Raw genomic sequence first — 18804 nt, forward strand, 5'->3', positions numbered from 1 at the left:
AAAAAACAAGAGTTTAATCTAGAAAATGTGATATTTATCATTATACAATCCGACGTTTTATGTCGAACTTTCCACATTTTATGTCAAAAATTCCTCTATATATCTCGAAATATAAAAGTTTTATCATAAAAATGTTTTCCATCCCATCTGGGGCATTATTCCATTTAAACTACGACTTTATATAAGACAAAACGTTCGATGTTTTGCTTCGAAATTAGGCGTAACACATCAGACTGAAATACGATTTGTCTAAGGGTAATAAAACTAGCAAAATATAAACAAAATATGATATTAAGAAGAAAATATACAGAATACGATAATTCTCAATACTTAATTATATTCTCGATGAGCTAAACGTTTGACATTTAACGATTTTTAATTAAAACATGAAACATATATACTTTTTAGTTTTATAACATTTTAAGATTATGTATTAATTTAGGGTGATTTTCTTATGATCGATTTGCTTTATTACTGGAGATTCGTGACCTTTACTTTAAGGGTTTTTCTTTCCTTAAAGCATAATTTCTTCACATCTATCACAGACAAGCGGAGACCTTGCTCCAATAGCCATCGGTTGACGAGTAGAGGTAACCGTTAGGTCCTCCGTTATGAATACGGGCGAACTCTTCGCAACCAGGAGTGTAGCCAATCCTGGAGGATGTTGCGTAACGGGACATGTATGCTTGTACTGTCCTTTCAGCGCACGCCTGCTCCGTGGTACAAGATACCCAGTCTAGAGAATTTCATGAAAAAACAAAGAAGGAAAAACAAAATATTTCTTATAGGCTATCTTTAACACTTTATTAAATGTGTAAAAGCGAGTTTTGATTAATTCTCAAATGCCTATAGGAGATTAAACTTTGTAAGTTTGGATAATCCCTTTTTGTAGCATCAGTGGTGGATCGAGTATATCTGTGGCGATATACCTAGGAGCGATAGGTCCAGGTCGGGGTCCTTAATTGGTTTTTGGCAATTGGAAATTAGCTTATGGGCATCCGTAGATAATATAGCAAACCAACGAACAGATTGCTGTTGAAGCGACACTCCGTATATATACATGTGAATAAAGTTGCAACATATTGCTTGTACGTATAACGGGTAATGTAAGATAAGGCTCGTTTAACACAACAGCGTGTAAGTTTGGATAATCCCTATTCGTAGCACCAGTGTCGGATCGAGTATATCTGTGGCGATATACCCAGGAGCGTTGGGCCCAGGTCGGTCCTCCAGGACAATTATGTCACCTTGTCCCCTTTTATGCAGTCTTCATTTTCCTTTAATTATGTAATAATAAGAAAACAATATTATTTATCCTATTTTGACTCGTGCCCGTTGCTTTGTCTCCTATACCCCTCTCCCTCCCCTTTTCGCTTCTCGTCGGGCATGTACTCTACTCACCTGCACCCAAGTTGTTACTCATCATTGTAGCATCAATGTAGTAGGGCTCTTTGATTTGGAAAGGACCACAAGAGTAGGAGTTAACATCCCATCTGCATCCAATGTTTGCGTTGCAATTACTTTCGACCGCACAGATGCAGGCCATGCAATCGCTTGGTACTGGACCTAGTGTGTCACAACGTGAGACAGTTTATTATTAAGTTACTGATATAGGGCCCGTGTGCAGGTTGCGACAGAACCGCCTAATAAACGGGACTAACATAAACAAATTATATAAAGGAAATAAATTTGTTTGCGTATAAAGACCCTTTACTATATATGTCAGGGGTCATTTGGTCAATGGAAGGGCGTCGTACGACGTTGAATGAAATACGTTGTGGCTAAAACATTTAGGTTGTGGAATGAATTTACGTTCTTAAAAATTGTTTTGAACTGCAATAGCGAAAAATATTTCAAGCCTATTGTTAACAGTATTTGTTAACAGTTGACTATACATATTATTCATTACAAGACGGCACTGATATAGGGTTAATTAAGAAAATAAATGAAAAAATTCTAGGAAGCACAATATCTCTTTAATTGTTTCTTTCTGTTCAAGAATATAAATTTTAAATATTTGTTTACATTTGAAAACATTTCATGAGTAGTATAGAGGGCCCCGGATTGCACCGGTGCAATCCCAATTTTGGATGTATCTTGATTGTCATAAGAGATGTACCCCCTCAGATGGCACCCGTGCAATCCCAACTTGTGATGTATCCCCGGAAAGATGTAGCCATTATGATGGCACCCGTACAATCCCAACTTGTGATTGTACCCCCGGTAAGATGTAGCAACTATATGATCGCACACAGTACAATCCCAATGTGTTATCGACTGAGATTGCCTGTCACTGAGATGTATCCATCAATGATCACACACACAGTACAATCCCAATTTGTTATCAGTTGAGATTTTCTGTCACTGAGATGTAGCCATCAATGATCACACCCGTGCAACCTACTTTGTAACGGACCCAAATTCCCGATAACTGAGATGTAGCCACCAATGATCGCACCCGTGCAATCCCAATTTTTTATCAGTTGAGATTTTCTGTCACTGAGATGTAGCCATCAATGATCTCACCCGTGCAATCCTACTTTGTAACGTGCCCAGGTTCCCTGTAACTGAGATGTAGCCACCAAAGATCGCCCACAGTCCTAGGTCATTCCCGACCATGATTGGATTTACGATGATATCTATTGATATATGTATATATGTACTGGTCGCCCACCAGTACGGTACCTATATGAGGTCGCATGATAGTATCTTAAGCAGGTTTATTTGAAATCATATTCTTGATAGTTTTCAGCAATGAGACAGGGAAGAAATTCGTAATTCGAGAGGTAAATTAGTATAGGCCCACAGTTTTGGTATATTAATTGAATATTATATTTGGATATCCGAATCGTCAATAAACTATAATATAGCTACTGATATATATTCGTGAAGTGAACGAATGTGAAATTCTTTGTCTCCTATAACTCAGTCAACGCGTGTGGGGGTTTTAACGTTTTAAGAACGAGCAACATTTTCCCATTATATTCCATGAACCAGCATATTATTGGAAACTTTTTAGCGATATTCTAGTAAGATTAATTGAGGGGGAGGAAGAAGGTCTAAGTGTTTAAATTGATTAAAGGCAATATGCCATGCTGTTGAACAAAGCCTGCGTGAAATTTCCACGTACAGAATGGTCACTTGAATACCGGTAACGAATAAAAGGGGGGAAAATGACCAGAATGTTTCCTCTTTAATCCTAGTTCCTTTAGTGATAATCTAAAGCGCAGGCATTGGCTATTGCATTAAAACGATCGGCATACTTATTTTAGGTCGCTGAATTTGTATCTGTATGTTTAATGGTACTCGATAACATGGATAACGAATAAGCCCTCGCTCATTAAGAAAATAATAATTATGCCTGGTAGGTGGATGTCTAATTGTAATACCCTTTGTGTTCATGATCACAACGAGACCAGCGTATATTTAGTATCCTGGACACGCCTTATGTATAACAAAGAGTTCGTTAGTTTATGAACTGAAAGAGATTGATCAAATTCAACGGCTATTTTGAGGGCCACTGAATAATCCAGAAAGAGCGAGCCTTTCTCCGTTAAACATGCAATCTGTGTCTTTGTGTCTATTTTGTATGGATTTGTTTTTACCCGTTTTCGTAACGTGCATATTCACTAAGGATGAATCTCCAAAAAGAGGATGTCTCCAATTTGACGGTCTGGTTTTATTCACGGTAAGCAGGCGCACATATTTAGGAGGGAGATAATAAACTTGCATGCTTTGAAAGTTTTGTCTTTGGCTTTTTTTATTATTATTATTATTTTTTTGCTTCATTTTAAAAACACGCATTTTCGTTAAGTCGCCACTCGATTAGATAGGAGCTTCATTTCGTCATGACAGACTGGTAATGTCATGAGGAGGGGTAAAAGTGCGTTGTTTAGATCACACCCTTAACTGTGATGAGCACGCGAGCACAAAATGAGTGACTCAAAGAGCAATGTTGTTTAGATGAGCAATTCAGCAAGTGCTCATATTAGAATAGGCAACAAGAAAAACGCATGATATGGTTTATGTCATGAGCACGCGAGCACTAAATGAGTGACTCAAAGAGCAAAAGAGCACACCGTGAGCAACGCGAGCACAAAATGAGTGACTCAAAGAGTAAAAGAGCACACCGTGAGCAACGCGAGCATGAAATGAGTGACTCAAAGAGCAAAAGAGCACACCGTGAGCAAAGAGCACACCGTGAGCAACGCGAGCATAACATGAGTGACTCAAAGAGCAAAAGAGCACACCGTGAGCAAAAGAGCACACCGTGAGCATAAAATGAGTGACTCAAAGAGCAAACGAGCACACCGTGAGCAAAAAAGGGTCGTTTAGATGAGCAATTGAGCACTTGCTCATATTGATATATTCAAAAAGTATATCATTCAAATTTTTGTTTAAAAGCTCTCATTACATCGAATGACACCAAGAAGTAAACCCTCACAAGATGAGATTTCTTTGTAAAATATGCAATAAAGAATTTAACCGTCATTTCAATCTTCGTCGACATGAATCTAACATTCACGCTAGTAATCAAAAGGCGGGAATGATTACTGACAGCGAGGATGACACTGACGGTGTGAATGGTAAAGAACGTTATGTGAATACGCGTCGTGTCGGTGTGAAATACAAACATCGTGAAAGTGATTCGACCGATGACCGCAGTGAAGAAGACAATGACCTGGTGGATACTGAGGGAAGTAATGAACATAATAGTTCGGATGAGCCGATTGAAACATCAGACGATACTGGCAGTAGTGGTAGTGAGGATGATGATGGTGACGATCACGATGACGAGGATGGTGAACGCACGTATGATGCTGTGGAGACTTGGATGCACTTGCTCGAACTCAATAAGGCAATGTCAAAGATATTACATCATGGACTGAAGAACAAAGACGAGAGTGACAAGGAGGAGGAGGGTGATAATGTGTACGATGCGGTAGAAACTTGGATGACCTTGATCCAACTCAATAAGGCCATGACGAAGGTTTTACGTCATGGCCTGAAGAACAAATACGAAAGTGATGATGATGAGGAGGAGGATGACAACGATGTGTAAGTTGTCGAAGAGACGTGGGTGACTATACGATCGATCTGAAGAAAGAAATAACAAAGGTTTCGTATCGTATAGCATCACAAAACACCTAGGCGTGCTTGTTTGTGCCACAAGGCCGCACCGTCGTGGAATATTTTGATTCATTTGGCCGACAACCCACAACGATACCAGGCAGTGCACGGTTCTTCTAAACGAAGTTGTTCGTTACGACACACGGCCATTACAATCGTTTAACTCTCACGTGTGTGGACATTACTATTTGTATTATCTCTTACATCGGAGTCGTAGACAAAATATGAAGATATCGTAGGAAGGTTTACTGATAAGGGTCACCGTAATAATCGAGATGTATATGACTTCATAAATCCATATTTGTATCTTTGAAGAATCATCATTTGAATATTGACGGTTCATAACTTCTCGTGCTTACTCTGAAGTTTTGTTGTTGTTCAAATGTCAAAACAAAAAATAATGGTATAATGAATTATTCGAAATGAGGTTTGTCGGAACGGGTTCCTTCAGTCTCCTCACCGTTATGGGAACCAAAGTAGTGATGCACTAAAGATATCACTGCTATTTGTATCACCAGTATTTTATTGGTTGGCGGAATGTTGCACAAATTCATTAAATAAAATAATAAATAAATAAAAAACTGTAGAAACATCGCTTTCTTTTCATTTTGACTCGACTTTGTATTCAAAATATAAGGTTTTCCACATGTCCAGTGTATAGGGTCAACCAAGCGTCCTTTTTTTTTTGCCTATTCTGATATGAGCACGTGTTCAATTGCTCATCTAAACGACTCTCTTTTGCTCACGGTGTGCTCTTTTGCTCTTTGAGTCACTCATTTAGTGCTCGCGTGCTCATGACATAAACCATATCATGCGTTTTTCTTGTTGCCTATTCTAATATGAGCACTTGCTGAATTGCTCATCTAAACAACATTGCTCTTTGAGTCACTCATTTTGTGCTCGCGTGCTCATCACAGTTAAGGGTGTGATCTAAACAACGCACTTTTACCCCTCCTCATGACATTACCAGTCTGTCATGACGAAATGAAGCTCCTATCTAATCGAGTGGCGACTTAACGAAAATGCGTGTTTTTAAAATGAAGCAAAAAAATAATAATAATAATAAAAAAAGCCAAAGACAAAACTTTCAAAGCATGCAAGTTTATTATCTCCCTCCTAAATATGTGCGCCTGCTTACCGTGAATAAAACCAGACCGTCAAATTGGAGACATCCTCTTTTTGGAGATTCATCCTTAGTGAATATGCACGTTACGAAAACGGGTAAAAACAAATCCATACAAAATAGACACAAAGACACAGATTGCATGTTTAACGGAGAAAGGCTCGCTCTTTCTGGATTATTCAGTGGCCCTCAAAATAGCCGTTGAATTTGATCAATCTCTTTCAGTTCATAAACTAACGAACTCTTTGTTATACATAAGGCGTGTCCAGGATACTAAATATACGCTGGTCTCGTTGTGATCATGAACACAAAGGGTATTACAATTAGACATCCACCTACCAGGCATAATTATTATTTTCTTAATGAGCGAGGGCTTATTCGTTATCCATGTTATCGAGTACCATTAAACATACAGATACAAATTCAGCGACCTAAAATAAGTATGCCGATCGTTTTAATGCAATAGCCAATGCCTGCGCTTAGATTATCACTAAAGGAACTAGGATTAAAGAGGAAACATTCTGGTCATTTTCCCCCCTTTTATTCGTTACCGGTATTCAAGTGACCATTCTGTACGTGGAAATTTCACGCAGGCTTTGTTCAACAGCATGGCATATTGCCTTTAATCAATTTAAACACTTAGACCTTCTTCCTCCCCCTCAATTAATCTTACTAGAATATCGCTAAAAAGTTTCCAATAATATGCTGGTTCATGGAATATAATGGGAAAATGTTGCTCGTTCTTAAAACGTTAAAACCCCCACACGCGTTGACTGAGTTATAGGAGACAAAGAATTTCACATTCGTTCACTTCACGAATATATATCAGTAGCTATATTATAGTTTATTGACGATTCGGATATCCAAATATAATATTCAATTAATATACCAAAACTGTGGGCCTATACTAATTTACCTCTCGAATTACGAATTTCTTCCCTGTCTCATTGCTGAAAACTATCAAGAATATGATTTCAAATAAACCTGCTTAAGATACTATCATGCGACCTCATATAGGTACCGTACTGGTGGGCGACCAGTACATATATACATATATCAATAGATATCATCGTAAATCCAATCATGGTCGGGAATGACCTAGGACTGTGGGCGATCTTTGGTGGCTACATCTCAGTTACAGGGAACCTGGGCACGTTACAAAGTAGGATTGCACGGGTGAGATCATTGATGGCTACATCTCAGTGATAGAAAATCTCAACTGATAAAAAATTAGGATTGCACGGGTGCGATCATTGGTGGCTACATCTCAGTTATCGGGAATTTGGGTCCGTTACAAAGTAGGATTGCACGGGTGTGATCACTGATGGCTACATCTCAGTGACAGAAAATCTCAACTGATAACAAATTGGGATTGTACTGTGTGTGTGATCATTGATGGATACATCTCAGTGACAGGCAATCTCAGTCGATAACACATTGGGATTGTACTGTGTGCGATCATATAGTTGCTACATCTTACCGGGGGTACAATCACAAGTTGGGATTGTACGGGTGCCATCATAATGGCTACATCTTTCCGGGGATACATCACAAGTTGGGATTGCACGGGTGCCATCTGAGGGGGTACATCTCTTATGACAATCAAGATACATCCAAAATTGGGATTGCACCGGTGCAATCCGGGGCCCTCTATACTACTTTCATGTTGTGTTATAAACGGCATGAAAATCATTGACTATTGATTTTCAATTTAGAGATGAAGGTTTACGCGGTTTTCTAAGCTATTTCTCTTTAGTTAACTATGACTCAACAACAACAACGGTTACATCTATTTGTTACGACGTCTCTATGTTCTGACGTCTCTATGTTCCGACAAAAAGAAATAATTCGGGAAAAAAAAATAAAAAAAATCGTTTGAACCAAGAAAACAAGTTTTCTTACCCCAATATTTTTGTGACCAAATTTGTTGGGACAAATTTCAGATCACAAGCAATTTTCGGTCACAAGCACTGTTTGGGTCATAAAAAACTTTTGGTCACATTTTTTTTTTCGTGAAAACAAATTTGGTCCGAAAAATGTTGGTTCAAAAAAACTTGAGTTCCTAAAAAAGTTTGGTCACAAAAATATTGGGGTCACAAAACTAGTTTTCTTGGTACAAACAAATTTGGGATAACAAAAAATTGCTCCCAATTTTTTCTTTTTGTCGGAACATAGAGACGTCGGAACATAGGGATGTCACCCTCTACAACGACTAACTTATAAAGATACTATATTCACACATATTCACAACATTTAGAAAATACGAAAACATAATATTAATTAGTCACGTTTGAGATAATCTTTTGCTCGTGAAATATGATTGTCTAAAATGTCAGCAATAAAACGAACCCACTTTCTTTCATATTTCTGGTGTCAAACTTGCCTTATTTAGTAAAACGTAGGGGACTCAACTTACCTGCTTCCACAGCAGCGATCGCTACCACAATCAAAGCTAGGAGAACCTTCATTTTGAGAAACGGAACAGAAAGGAGTTGATCAGTATCCTTCAAAGAATAAAAGTGTTGTGAGAAAACAAAGTTATAGTGTCTCTATAAAAAGCTATATCATGACAGCTTCATGTAACTGTTATAAGTTGATGACAGGCGAATATGTGACGCATATGCTGATATCTAAATGTCAATAGTTTTTTATCGGAATCGCATGTGACTTTAGTGTCTGCAACTGCCAACTGTTTGGATTAGGATTCTACTGATATATCATACCTTAAGAGCTAATTCATTCATTTCAGCCGAAGGGTTCGTCAAAATAAAACAAACGACAGATTAAAGAAGACGTAAACACAACCATCATCATATAGGTCTATATTATAGTGATAAATGTCATGAACAACCGCCCCCCTCACCCTATCTACTCCCTCTCCCCCTCCACAGACAGGAGCCACGAACCCCAATCATCATCAATGGTATATATGTGATAGAGATAACTGTCATAAACTGTTACGTTTTACATAAAACAAATAAAACGATATTGTACGATGTTATGGAATTCAACTGATATATATTGATGGATCAACTGTCACGGTAAGTAACAACTAAAACAATAACCACTACTCCAACCCGAGCGTTTCATCTCTGAGTCAGGCTCGTCCAAACATGTAATATTAATAACATCAGGCTCGTACTTTAACACTAACATAATATAAACAACTTCAAAAGCACCAGGGGTGCACTCTACAATCACTTAACACTTGGGTAATACAGTTACATACAAAGCCATTTTATACGCATTCACACACCAGTAGAATCACTGTTGTTGAATGGTACGGACTTCGGTCTGTGACACAAAGGTTCGGTCTTTGATTCCTACCTTCACCTGATGAGTCCAAAAAGGTCGAAATCAGTCGTATAGTGGAACTTTTCTTCATTACCGGTTTCGAACGTCTGGACATACAATCAGCGTTCATAGCCTAGTGGTTATGGTGTCCGCATAAAAAGAGGGAGGCCCGGGTTCGAATCCCAGTGGAGGCTCGAAGTGTTTTTCTCTGTTCTGGATTTTCCAACTTACTACGATTTCATTCATATATATATATATATATATATATATATATATATATATATATATATATATGTATATATATATATGTTTCTTAAGAGCAAGTACTTACTTGCTCTACTATACCACATTACCCGGGTGCGAAGTTCACAATGCCATTGTACTTAAAGCCGACAAAAGAAAGCAGCTGTGTCACGCTATACTGACCAGACAGGTGTTCCATTCACAAACTTTATCTCAAATTGTATGACTTTGTAATAATATGATATGTTCATCAAATTCCAAAAAACCTTTTGGTTGCGTTGATAATCGTAACCTTTGCAGTCACTGCGGCGGATGAGTGTGTGTATGTGGGTTATTTGTGTGACACCTTGCTTTTATTGTAAACACAATATCTCAAGAAGAGAAGCTTGCCCCAATCTCATATTTGGTGTGTAGGAGTACCACATTGAAAAGAAGGAGCCTATTGATTTTAGAGTTCAATAGTCATTTGGGGCCACCAGGGGTCAAATTGGAAAACATTATAAACACGATATACCAGGAAGGGAAGCTCGGACCAATCTCATAGTTAGTATGTAGTTGTGACAAGTACAAGGAGCATATTGTTTTTTGGAAGGTCAGAGGTCATTTGGAGTTATCAGGGGTCAAATTGTGGAGAACTTGCTGCATTACGCCTCATTCGAATATGAGAGGCTGTTGGCAATTGGAAATCCGTAGATATGAATCTCTAATTCTCGACCAAATCTCCATTGACTGAAGCGTGTCGCTAACTTAAGTCGCTGCATACATGCCTGTGCACAAATGTGTGTAATAAAACGTACTGTTTGTACTGTTTGCACATGCTTAATGTATTGGAATGGAAGATATCATTGTTATAATCGGTATTTTATCCTTGCTGCATGTTGTTGAAGTTTTCCGTAGTATTCCGCAATTGTCGAGATTCAGTGCCAAATCAAAACTTCAGGTTTAGATGTAACGTTGGGGAAGTTACCAGGCACCGTTTACGAAAATTAAATTGCCGCCTTGTTAGATGTTTTAGAGGCAAAAATCTTGAGGATCAGGTGGTAAAATTCACCTAGCGCCTATACTCAATGTACGGCTTGTAGGTGTACCACATTGAGTATAAGAAGCCTGTTATCTTTGATAGAGATCAATCTGTATGCTGAATATAAGGAAAGCTTTCTTCTCGGTCATCATCAGCTGCCAATGTGAATATTCAGTGGCGGAGCGTTCATACAGTCAGGGGGCGGATGCCTCCCCCCCCCCCGACGGACTCAAATGGACTGCTGGCGCCCTTTTCAGCTTTTTACCACTTTTTACTTATTCGGGATTATTGGCTTTTTTATTGCGCTCTCATCTACCTATTGAAAATGTCACATTTTGTTGGTGTAATTTTCTGACAAAATACTCTAACAATTATTTATTCCTGGTTTATCTGCAAATAAGCAAGGCCCGGAAATGCGATCTATGGAGTATCTTTACTCAAATTTTTTTTGTACGCTCCGCGCCAACCTGTGGTGGCGCTCCGCTTAGATGGTGTCGAGAGCGCCCCTACAGACCATTCTCGCTCCCCCCCCCCCCCCGAGCAATACCCCTAGCTCCGCCACTGTGAATATTGTTTGTCATATCTCAATGCTTTTTGCTGTACTACTTATAGATTGAAGTATGTTGTTCTTCCTGGCTATACCCTAAAGCCTGTGCCATTCATATAATATATTATTCACGTAGCATCAATGAAACCACTCTGTAGTTTTGCTGAGTGGTTATTCAAAGTTGCTCATAAAGTGCGGTGGTCACCGAAGGTAACCATTTCGGTTGCTTGAAGTCACAATGTATAGGCCTAGAGCTAATTCACAGCAATAGACAAGCGACAACGTACGCCTCAAGGTGGTTGTGTAGGATATGTTGGTTGCCCAGCAAACACAAAACGTTATCATAACATTTTTGAAAGAGCCTCTAAAATAAGTTTTTATAACGTTAAATGTAGTGTTATAAAAACGTCGGCATAACGTTTTCATGAGATATTAATGTTATATTAATGATATATTAATGTTTTAACGAATTTTTATTTGAAATAATAGTCTGAAAACGTTTTTGTAACATATTTATTACACCACAAATAACGTTATCAAAACAAAAGACGATAAATTTTAATAACGTTTTAAAAACGTTTTTGTGTTTGCTAGGTGCGTGGCAGTGCGGTGGGGCGGGGTACGTCGATAATATTTGTTGCAGGTTTCACGGACCCGCACCCGTCCCATCTTTGCATGATTTTGTATCATTTTTGGTACTATATATAGGCTTACTCGGTATTTTCTTTCTCAATGAATTCTTGGAAATGTGATTATTGGAGTGTTGGGGTTCCTTCAAAAGGAGTATTTAAATATGATGCTTTTATTGTTTAATGATAAAATTCTTGAAATCAAAATTTTGGGTAAACATATTGTGTAACACAGCATTTTGCTGACTTTACGTGAGTTAAAACACTGCTTTAAATCATTCGGATTGAAATTATTCATCACAAAGCACGAAGAGACATATAAAGCTGGGTAAGGTTATTCGTAAAAGCGAAATGGATTGGTAGGAATAATTCAGTGACCTATAGCGTAATTGCTCTCAAAACGTGAGGGGCTGAAAGCTCGTGGTGGAGTCGTCCCGCAGACGAATTTCATTTCTGTATATATAGATGCTACGTACGGTAGCCATCTCGAAATTTCTGTTTCATATGGACATTTTGAAGTTTCATCTCGAAGTCTACAAGTTTTATATCTCAAAGTTTCCTCTTTTCGTTTTAGCTCGAAATGATGACTGTTTTTGCTTGAAGAACTCGATGCTTTCTCTTCAAAGTTTGACATTTTATCTCGTAGTTTTGACGTTTGATCTCAATTGTCATTTGGACAATTTATATCAAAATTTGTAAATTGTATCTCTTAATTTTAAAAGTTTCATCTAGAAAATGTGATGTTTATCGTTTCATTCCGACGTTTTATGTCGAAAATTGCTCCTATATATTTCGAAATGTAAAAGTTTTATCATAAAAAATGTTTCCATTCCATCTCGAACATGGGGCATAGTACCATTAAAAATGCGACTTTATACATGACAAAACGTTCGATATTTTGCTTCAAAATTAGGCGTAACACATCAGACTGAAATACGATTTGTCTAAGGGGAATAACACTAGCAAAATATAAACATAATATGATAATAACAAAAAATAATTACAGAATACGATAATTCTCAATACTTAATTATATTCTTGATGAGCTAAACGTTTGACATTTAACGATTTTTAATTAAAGCATGAAATATATATCCTTTTTTAGTTTTATAACATCTTTTAAGAATATATATTAATTTGGGGTGATTTTCTTAAGATTTGCTTTATTACTGGAGATTCGTGACCTTTACTTTAAGGGTTTTTCTTCCTTTAAAGCATAATTTCTTCACATCTATCACAGACAAGCGGAGACCTTGCTCCAATAGCCATCGGTTGACGAGTAGAGGTACCCGTTAGGTCCTCCGTTGTGAATACGGGCGAACTCTTCGCAACCAGGGGTGTACCCAATCCTAGAGGATGTTGCGTAGCGGGACATGTATGCTTGTACTGTCCTTTCAGCACACTCCTGCTCCGTGGTACAAGATACCCAATCTAGAGAATTTCATGAAAACAAGAGGAAAACAAAATATTTCTTAGGCTTTCTTTACACTTTAGTAAATGTGTAAAAGTGAGTTTTAATTCTCAAATGCATATAGGAGATACTTCTGATACTTTGTGTGTGGATGCATCACATTGAATACAAGACGCCTATTGTTTTTGGTGGAGGTGTGTATTGGTATTGCCACGTACAGTAGACTGACCTGTGTTTATCATGCCATAGTGTAATATTGTACATCAAGAAAGTGGTTCGGCCCATTTATATTGTGACAGCTATTTCTGTATACTAACAAGCAGAAATTTAGTACAATGAAGTCATCGAAACCTCAATGCATTCTGGTTTTACTCTTCATTTTCTTCTTAAACTATATTAAAAAATAAGAGAACATTCTTTTTTCCCATTTTGACTCGTGCCTGATGCTTTGTCTCCAATACCCCTCTTCCTCACCCTTCCCCGTCTCGTCAGGCCTACACTCTACTCACCTGTACCCAAGTTGTTACTCATCAGTTTAGCATCACTGTAGTAGTCATTTTTGATTTGAAAAGGTCCACAAGAGTCGGAGTTAACATCCCATCTGCATCCAATATTTTCGTTACAATTACTTTCGACCTCACAGATGCAGGCCATGCAATCGCTTGGTACTGGACCTAGTGTGTCACAACGTGAGACAACATATTATAACGTAACTGATAAATTGCCCCAGGCAGGTTGCGATGGAACCGCCTAACAAACGTGAACTTACATTTAAAAAAAAAATTAAAAGAAAATTGAACTTTTAACGAAATTTTAATTCAAAAGTTGCGAAATGTCGCTCCACTTACGTATAAGGACCCTTAACTATATTCTAAGTACTCCTTCTTCAAGGGTCACTGAATATGACCATATTAAGCAGACAGGCGATCCTAGGCTTATTTAAAAGCAGCAATCAGTTATGGAACGCAGAAAGGGCAATATTCGTTAGCAACGGCGTCAATTTGTAGCAACAACCACGCATGCCGTTTTGTATAGTATATGGAAATAGCTTATTATTCCACCATAATCATCAGTATACATGCATGCCAACACATTGTGTCAACATATTGTGCCGGCCACAGTTTACTCACCAGGTTGCGTTCCGACACCGCCTCCACTACCACAGGTACCAGTTGGTTTATCGAAACAACACTTGATACCGGCAGCTTTTGTTGGACACAACCCAGAGATGTAGTAACCATTGGGACAAGATGATGTATCAATACAATGACCAACTGAACCAGCAGTGGGGTGGTTATAATTGGTGCACTCTGTGTCCGAATCAGCTAATAAAGAAAACAAATTACATTATGCTTGTTTTCATTATAAATGTTGTGGAGTGTTAAGCTCAGTGGTTAACGCCAGTGCGTTCCAATCATAAGATCCCCGGTTCGAGTCACTCCAAGATTAATGCATGTCTTCCAGTTACAGAGTTGTTGACAATTGACAATTCATAATCTTCATGGACGTTAAATATGAATGTATAAGAGACTGACTTCGATCAGCGTGCGGCTTTGATAAGCCAATGAGGCTTCTTCGCGACTTCCTGCTTACAGGAGGATGATGACGGTCTAAAATACATACATACATGTACATACATTATTCGGTAAAGATAAAAAACTTTTCTCTGACCGTTTCCTATATATGAATATTCACACGTTTGTTAGTGGTTAACAGCATGGAGCTATTAACGAAAGGACATATATCAGGAGCGCAGCTATAGACTTGTTGTGTAGACGGGCAGTGCACTGAAAATCCTCGAAAATAACGTGTCCTCTTTTAGCGAGCATTCATGTTACAGTTTTGGTTCTCATTGCGTACAATCCACCTCCTTCACAAAAATGAGTCAATAAGCAATATAGGAGTATGTATTTTTTTGTTACTTATAGTATATATGCACTGACTTTATTTGGCCAGGGGTGGGGAGGAGGTGATTACGTGGAGTGGATGGAAGTACATATATATGTATTGGGAAAATGAGGTCATTTCAGAACACTTTGTTGCCTTGAAAGGGAAGATTGGTGATATCCTTATTGGTGAATAAAATGTCCTGATTCATATATGTCTAAATTAAAGCTTGGGCTGCCGAAGCTATAAATCTACATGCATTCGGATAATGGTACGTGACTGTCCATTATCCCACATATACATTAGCTGTCCATTGAGGATTAATATTTATTTTCCCAATAGAGAGCCGTAGTAGTATTTAGGGTGCTGGTCTCATGAATATTTATGACTGAGACTGAATATGGCTTAACATGAGATTACAGTCAGGCCTGGTTAATAAGCTAAGTACCTGTAAAGCAGCATTTCACATGGTTTGCTTGCTGTGGGCACAAACCACTGATGGTATTCCCTCCGGGGCAGGCGGTCGCACCATTGTCCATACATTGTCCAGTACAACCGTAGTCACTGTGTTCGTAGGAGGAGCACGCATTCTCCTGATAGGCTAGAAGAAAAACGAGGAAAGTTCAACGTAGCCTATACTGCATAACTAATTATCTGTAACCCTTGAAGATTGATCAACTTTAAGTCACTGGTTCCAGCCTTTACCTATAGAACGCGCATAGGGCAACCTTAATTAACGGCAGCAACGCATTAGTAGCAACGTCCTGGTATGAACCTGTTGCAAGGCAGTAGCAACGACGTTTTGGAAGTAGCAACGTCTTATATACTTAGTATAGTAGCCTGATCTAATTAACAATGGCATTATTTTAATTAGTACTAATCTTATATTAACTAGTAAAGACAAGTAAAACGTCGGCGCTATGGCAGTTAACATCAATTTAAATCCAATCAGCATCACAAAAAACGATCGCAGTAAGTGTACTCTTGATCAGCGATATGTGGCGCTGTTGCAGTTCAACAATTTAAATTCATTCAACGACGTAAGAAAATCTGACACTACACAAGGGTTATAGGCTTTGTAGCGTACTTTTGGGTTAGGCCATAATTAATTACTGAAGGGTTCAGTCATAAGTAATTTCAATTGGTCGAATGTTTTATGACACGTTACGTGTCAGGGGTGAGTTGGTTAATGAAAATACGTTGTGACTAAACAATTTAGGTAGTTGAATGAATTTACGTTTTGAACATTGTTGTGAATCGAACTGCAATAGCGGAAAATATTTCAAGCTACATTGTTAACACTACTTGTTAGCAGTTGACTGTATATATTATTATTTATTTCAAGATCTCTGATTTACGTTAATCAAGAAAATAAATGAAAAAAGCTAGGAAACACGATATCTCTTTAATCATTTGTTTCTTTCTGTTCAATAATATAAATTATAAATATTGGTTAACATTTTGATACATGTTACGAAGTGTATAAACGGCATAAAAATGATGAAAATCAATGACTATTGATTTTCAATTTAAACGTAAGGGTTTACGTAGTACAAATGCAACAACGACGTCACCCCCCCCTTCCCTGCACCCCTATCCTCTATTTTGTTAACAGTGACTCAACTGAATAACTCAGATAATAAGTTCACGCATATGCTCAAACCAGAATGTCATGTTTGAGGATAAGAACGTTGCAGTGCTAGTGGAATATGATTGTCTAAATGTCAGCAATAAAAGGAACGGACTTTCTTTCATATTTCTGGTTTCTAACTTGCCTTCTCTAGTAAAACGTAGGACTAAACTTACCTGCTTCCACAGCGACGACTACCACAAGAAACGTTAGAAGAACCTTCATTTTGAGAAAGTGAAAAGTAAGGAGCTGATCAGTATCCTTCAAAGACTAAAATTGTTGTGGGAAAACAAAGTGTGTCTCTATATTCTGACAGCTGCATGCAACTGTTACAAGTTGATGACGCATATGCTAATAAGTAAATGTAAATAATTTTATCGGTTTCGCGTGTGACTTCAACGTCTGCAACTGTAAGTGACCTCCACAAATATATGAACTTCTGTTTGGATTAGGATTTTACTGATATATCATACCTTTATTAGAGCTAATTAATTCATTTCAGCGGAAGGGTTTGTCGAAATAACACAAAATCGTAAAGATTAAAAGAGACACAACCCACCCCTCCCCTACATATACGGACAGGAGACACAGACGCAATCATCATCAATGGTCTATGTGATAGTGATAACTGTCATAAACAACTCCCCCCTGTGGGGGGGGGGGATTTTTTTGAGACTAGACTAGAGATTAGAGATCATCATCATCATCATCATCATCATCATCATCATCATCATCATCATCATCATCATCATCATCATCATCATCATCATCATCATCATCATCATCATCATCATCATCATCATCATCATCATCATCATCATCATCATCATCATCATCATCATCATCATCATCATCATCATCATCATCATCATCATCATCATCATCATCATCATCATCATCATCATCATCATCATCATCATCATCATCATCATCATCATCATACATTTATATAACCATCATCATAATACATACATACATACACAGAGTTGGCAGGTATGCATTATGCTGGGCTATAATGAGTATTATAACGAGTTGAAATCCAGTACACATATATGTGTGTAGACAGTCCCGGTCAAAGGCACATCCCTCCAAAAATCCCAGAAAATCTTCTGGAATCTTAATTGAATTTGGGACATAGCATGACCTACACTATAGACTTCATTTTAAATACCAGCGTACCACAATATGTCAAATACACAAATAGATTTGTAATCTTTTGCCTGGGACGGTGAAACTTTTTCCTGCTGTAACCTGGGAACAATTTACTTTTAATTATTTCTAGGTATGATTTACACAGTAATTGCACATCCTTCTGGGACATAATCTTTATCACAGACAGGCTATAGCATGTTTAACAAATGCTAGTGGCATTAACCGGATGCAGGCAACATGCCTTAAAGACAGGAAAATGCAGAGACGGAAATATTTTTTATATAATGTACAGATGCTACTATAGCCTCTTTTTAAAATAGCAATAATAGTGAATAAAGGTCACTGAAGTACTCATCCTTCTGACAAAGCAATAATATAGAGATAATAAAACAAATATGCTTTGTGGGATGATTATGCTCAATATCATTGCAGTTATATCTATAACAACAAACCCAATTGAAAGAACAATACCAGCTGTATATGTAGATACAGTAAGCCCATATATATATATATATATATATATATATATATATATATATATATATATATATATATATATATATATATATATATATATATATATATTATTCTTGACTGCTAGTGCTACGACCAAGAAGTCAATACATTTATTACATAGTGCACGTGACACAGTAACATAAGAAGCCACATAGATCTGTGTTCGTCTTGTGACGTCACTGCCGAAGCTTTCCGTAAAAGAACGAAAATTCGAACAAATT

At 37.7% G+C, this 18804-nt stretch overlaps 2 protein-coding genes across 2 annotated transcripts; both read right to left on the reverse strand.

Annotated features, from left to right (window-relative positions):
* Window positions 1–317: 317 nt before the first annotated feature.
* LOC139970158 (lysozyme 1-like) lies at window positions 318–8830 on the reverse strand. Its single transcript, XM_071975799.1, has 3 exons — window positions 8670–8830; window positions 1402–1566; window positions 318–736 (listed from the first exon to the last, which is right to left on the reverse strand). The coding sequence occupies exons 1-3, from the start codon at window positions 8719–8721 to the stop codon at window positions 540–542; spliced, it is 414 nt and encodes a 137-aa protein (XP_071831900.1). The 5' UTR covers window positions 8722–8830; the 3' UTR covers window positions 318–539.
* A 4173-nt stretch (window positions 8831–13003) lies between these two features.
* Window positions 13004–17251, reverse strand: LOC139969571 (uncharacterized). Its single transcript, XM_071974667.1, has 5 exons — window positions 17092–17251; window positions 15734–15886; window positions 14529–14723; window positions 13908–14072; window positions 13004–13418 (listed from the first exon to the last, which is right to left on the reverse strand). Exons 1-5 carry the CDS (start codon window positions 17138–17140, stop codon window positions 13222–13224), a joined length of 759 nt encoding a protein of 252 aa, XP_071830768.1. The 5' UTR covers window positions 17141–17251; the 3' UTR covers window positions 13004–13221.
* Window positions 17252–18804: the final 1553 nt, after the last annotated feature.

This window comes from Apostichopus japonicus, chromosome 7, assembly GCF_037975245.1.
Source record: "Apostichopus japonicus isolate 1M-3 chromosome 7, ASM3797524v1, whole genome shotgun sequence".
Taxonomy (NCBI): Eukaryota; Metazoa; Echinodermata; class Holothuroidea; order Aspidochirotida; family Stichopodidae; genus Apostichopus; species Apostichopus japonicus.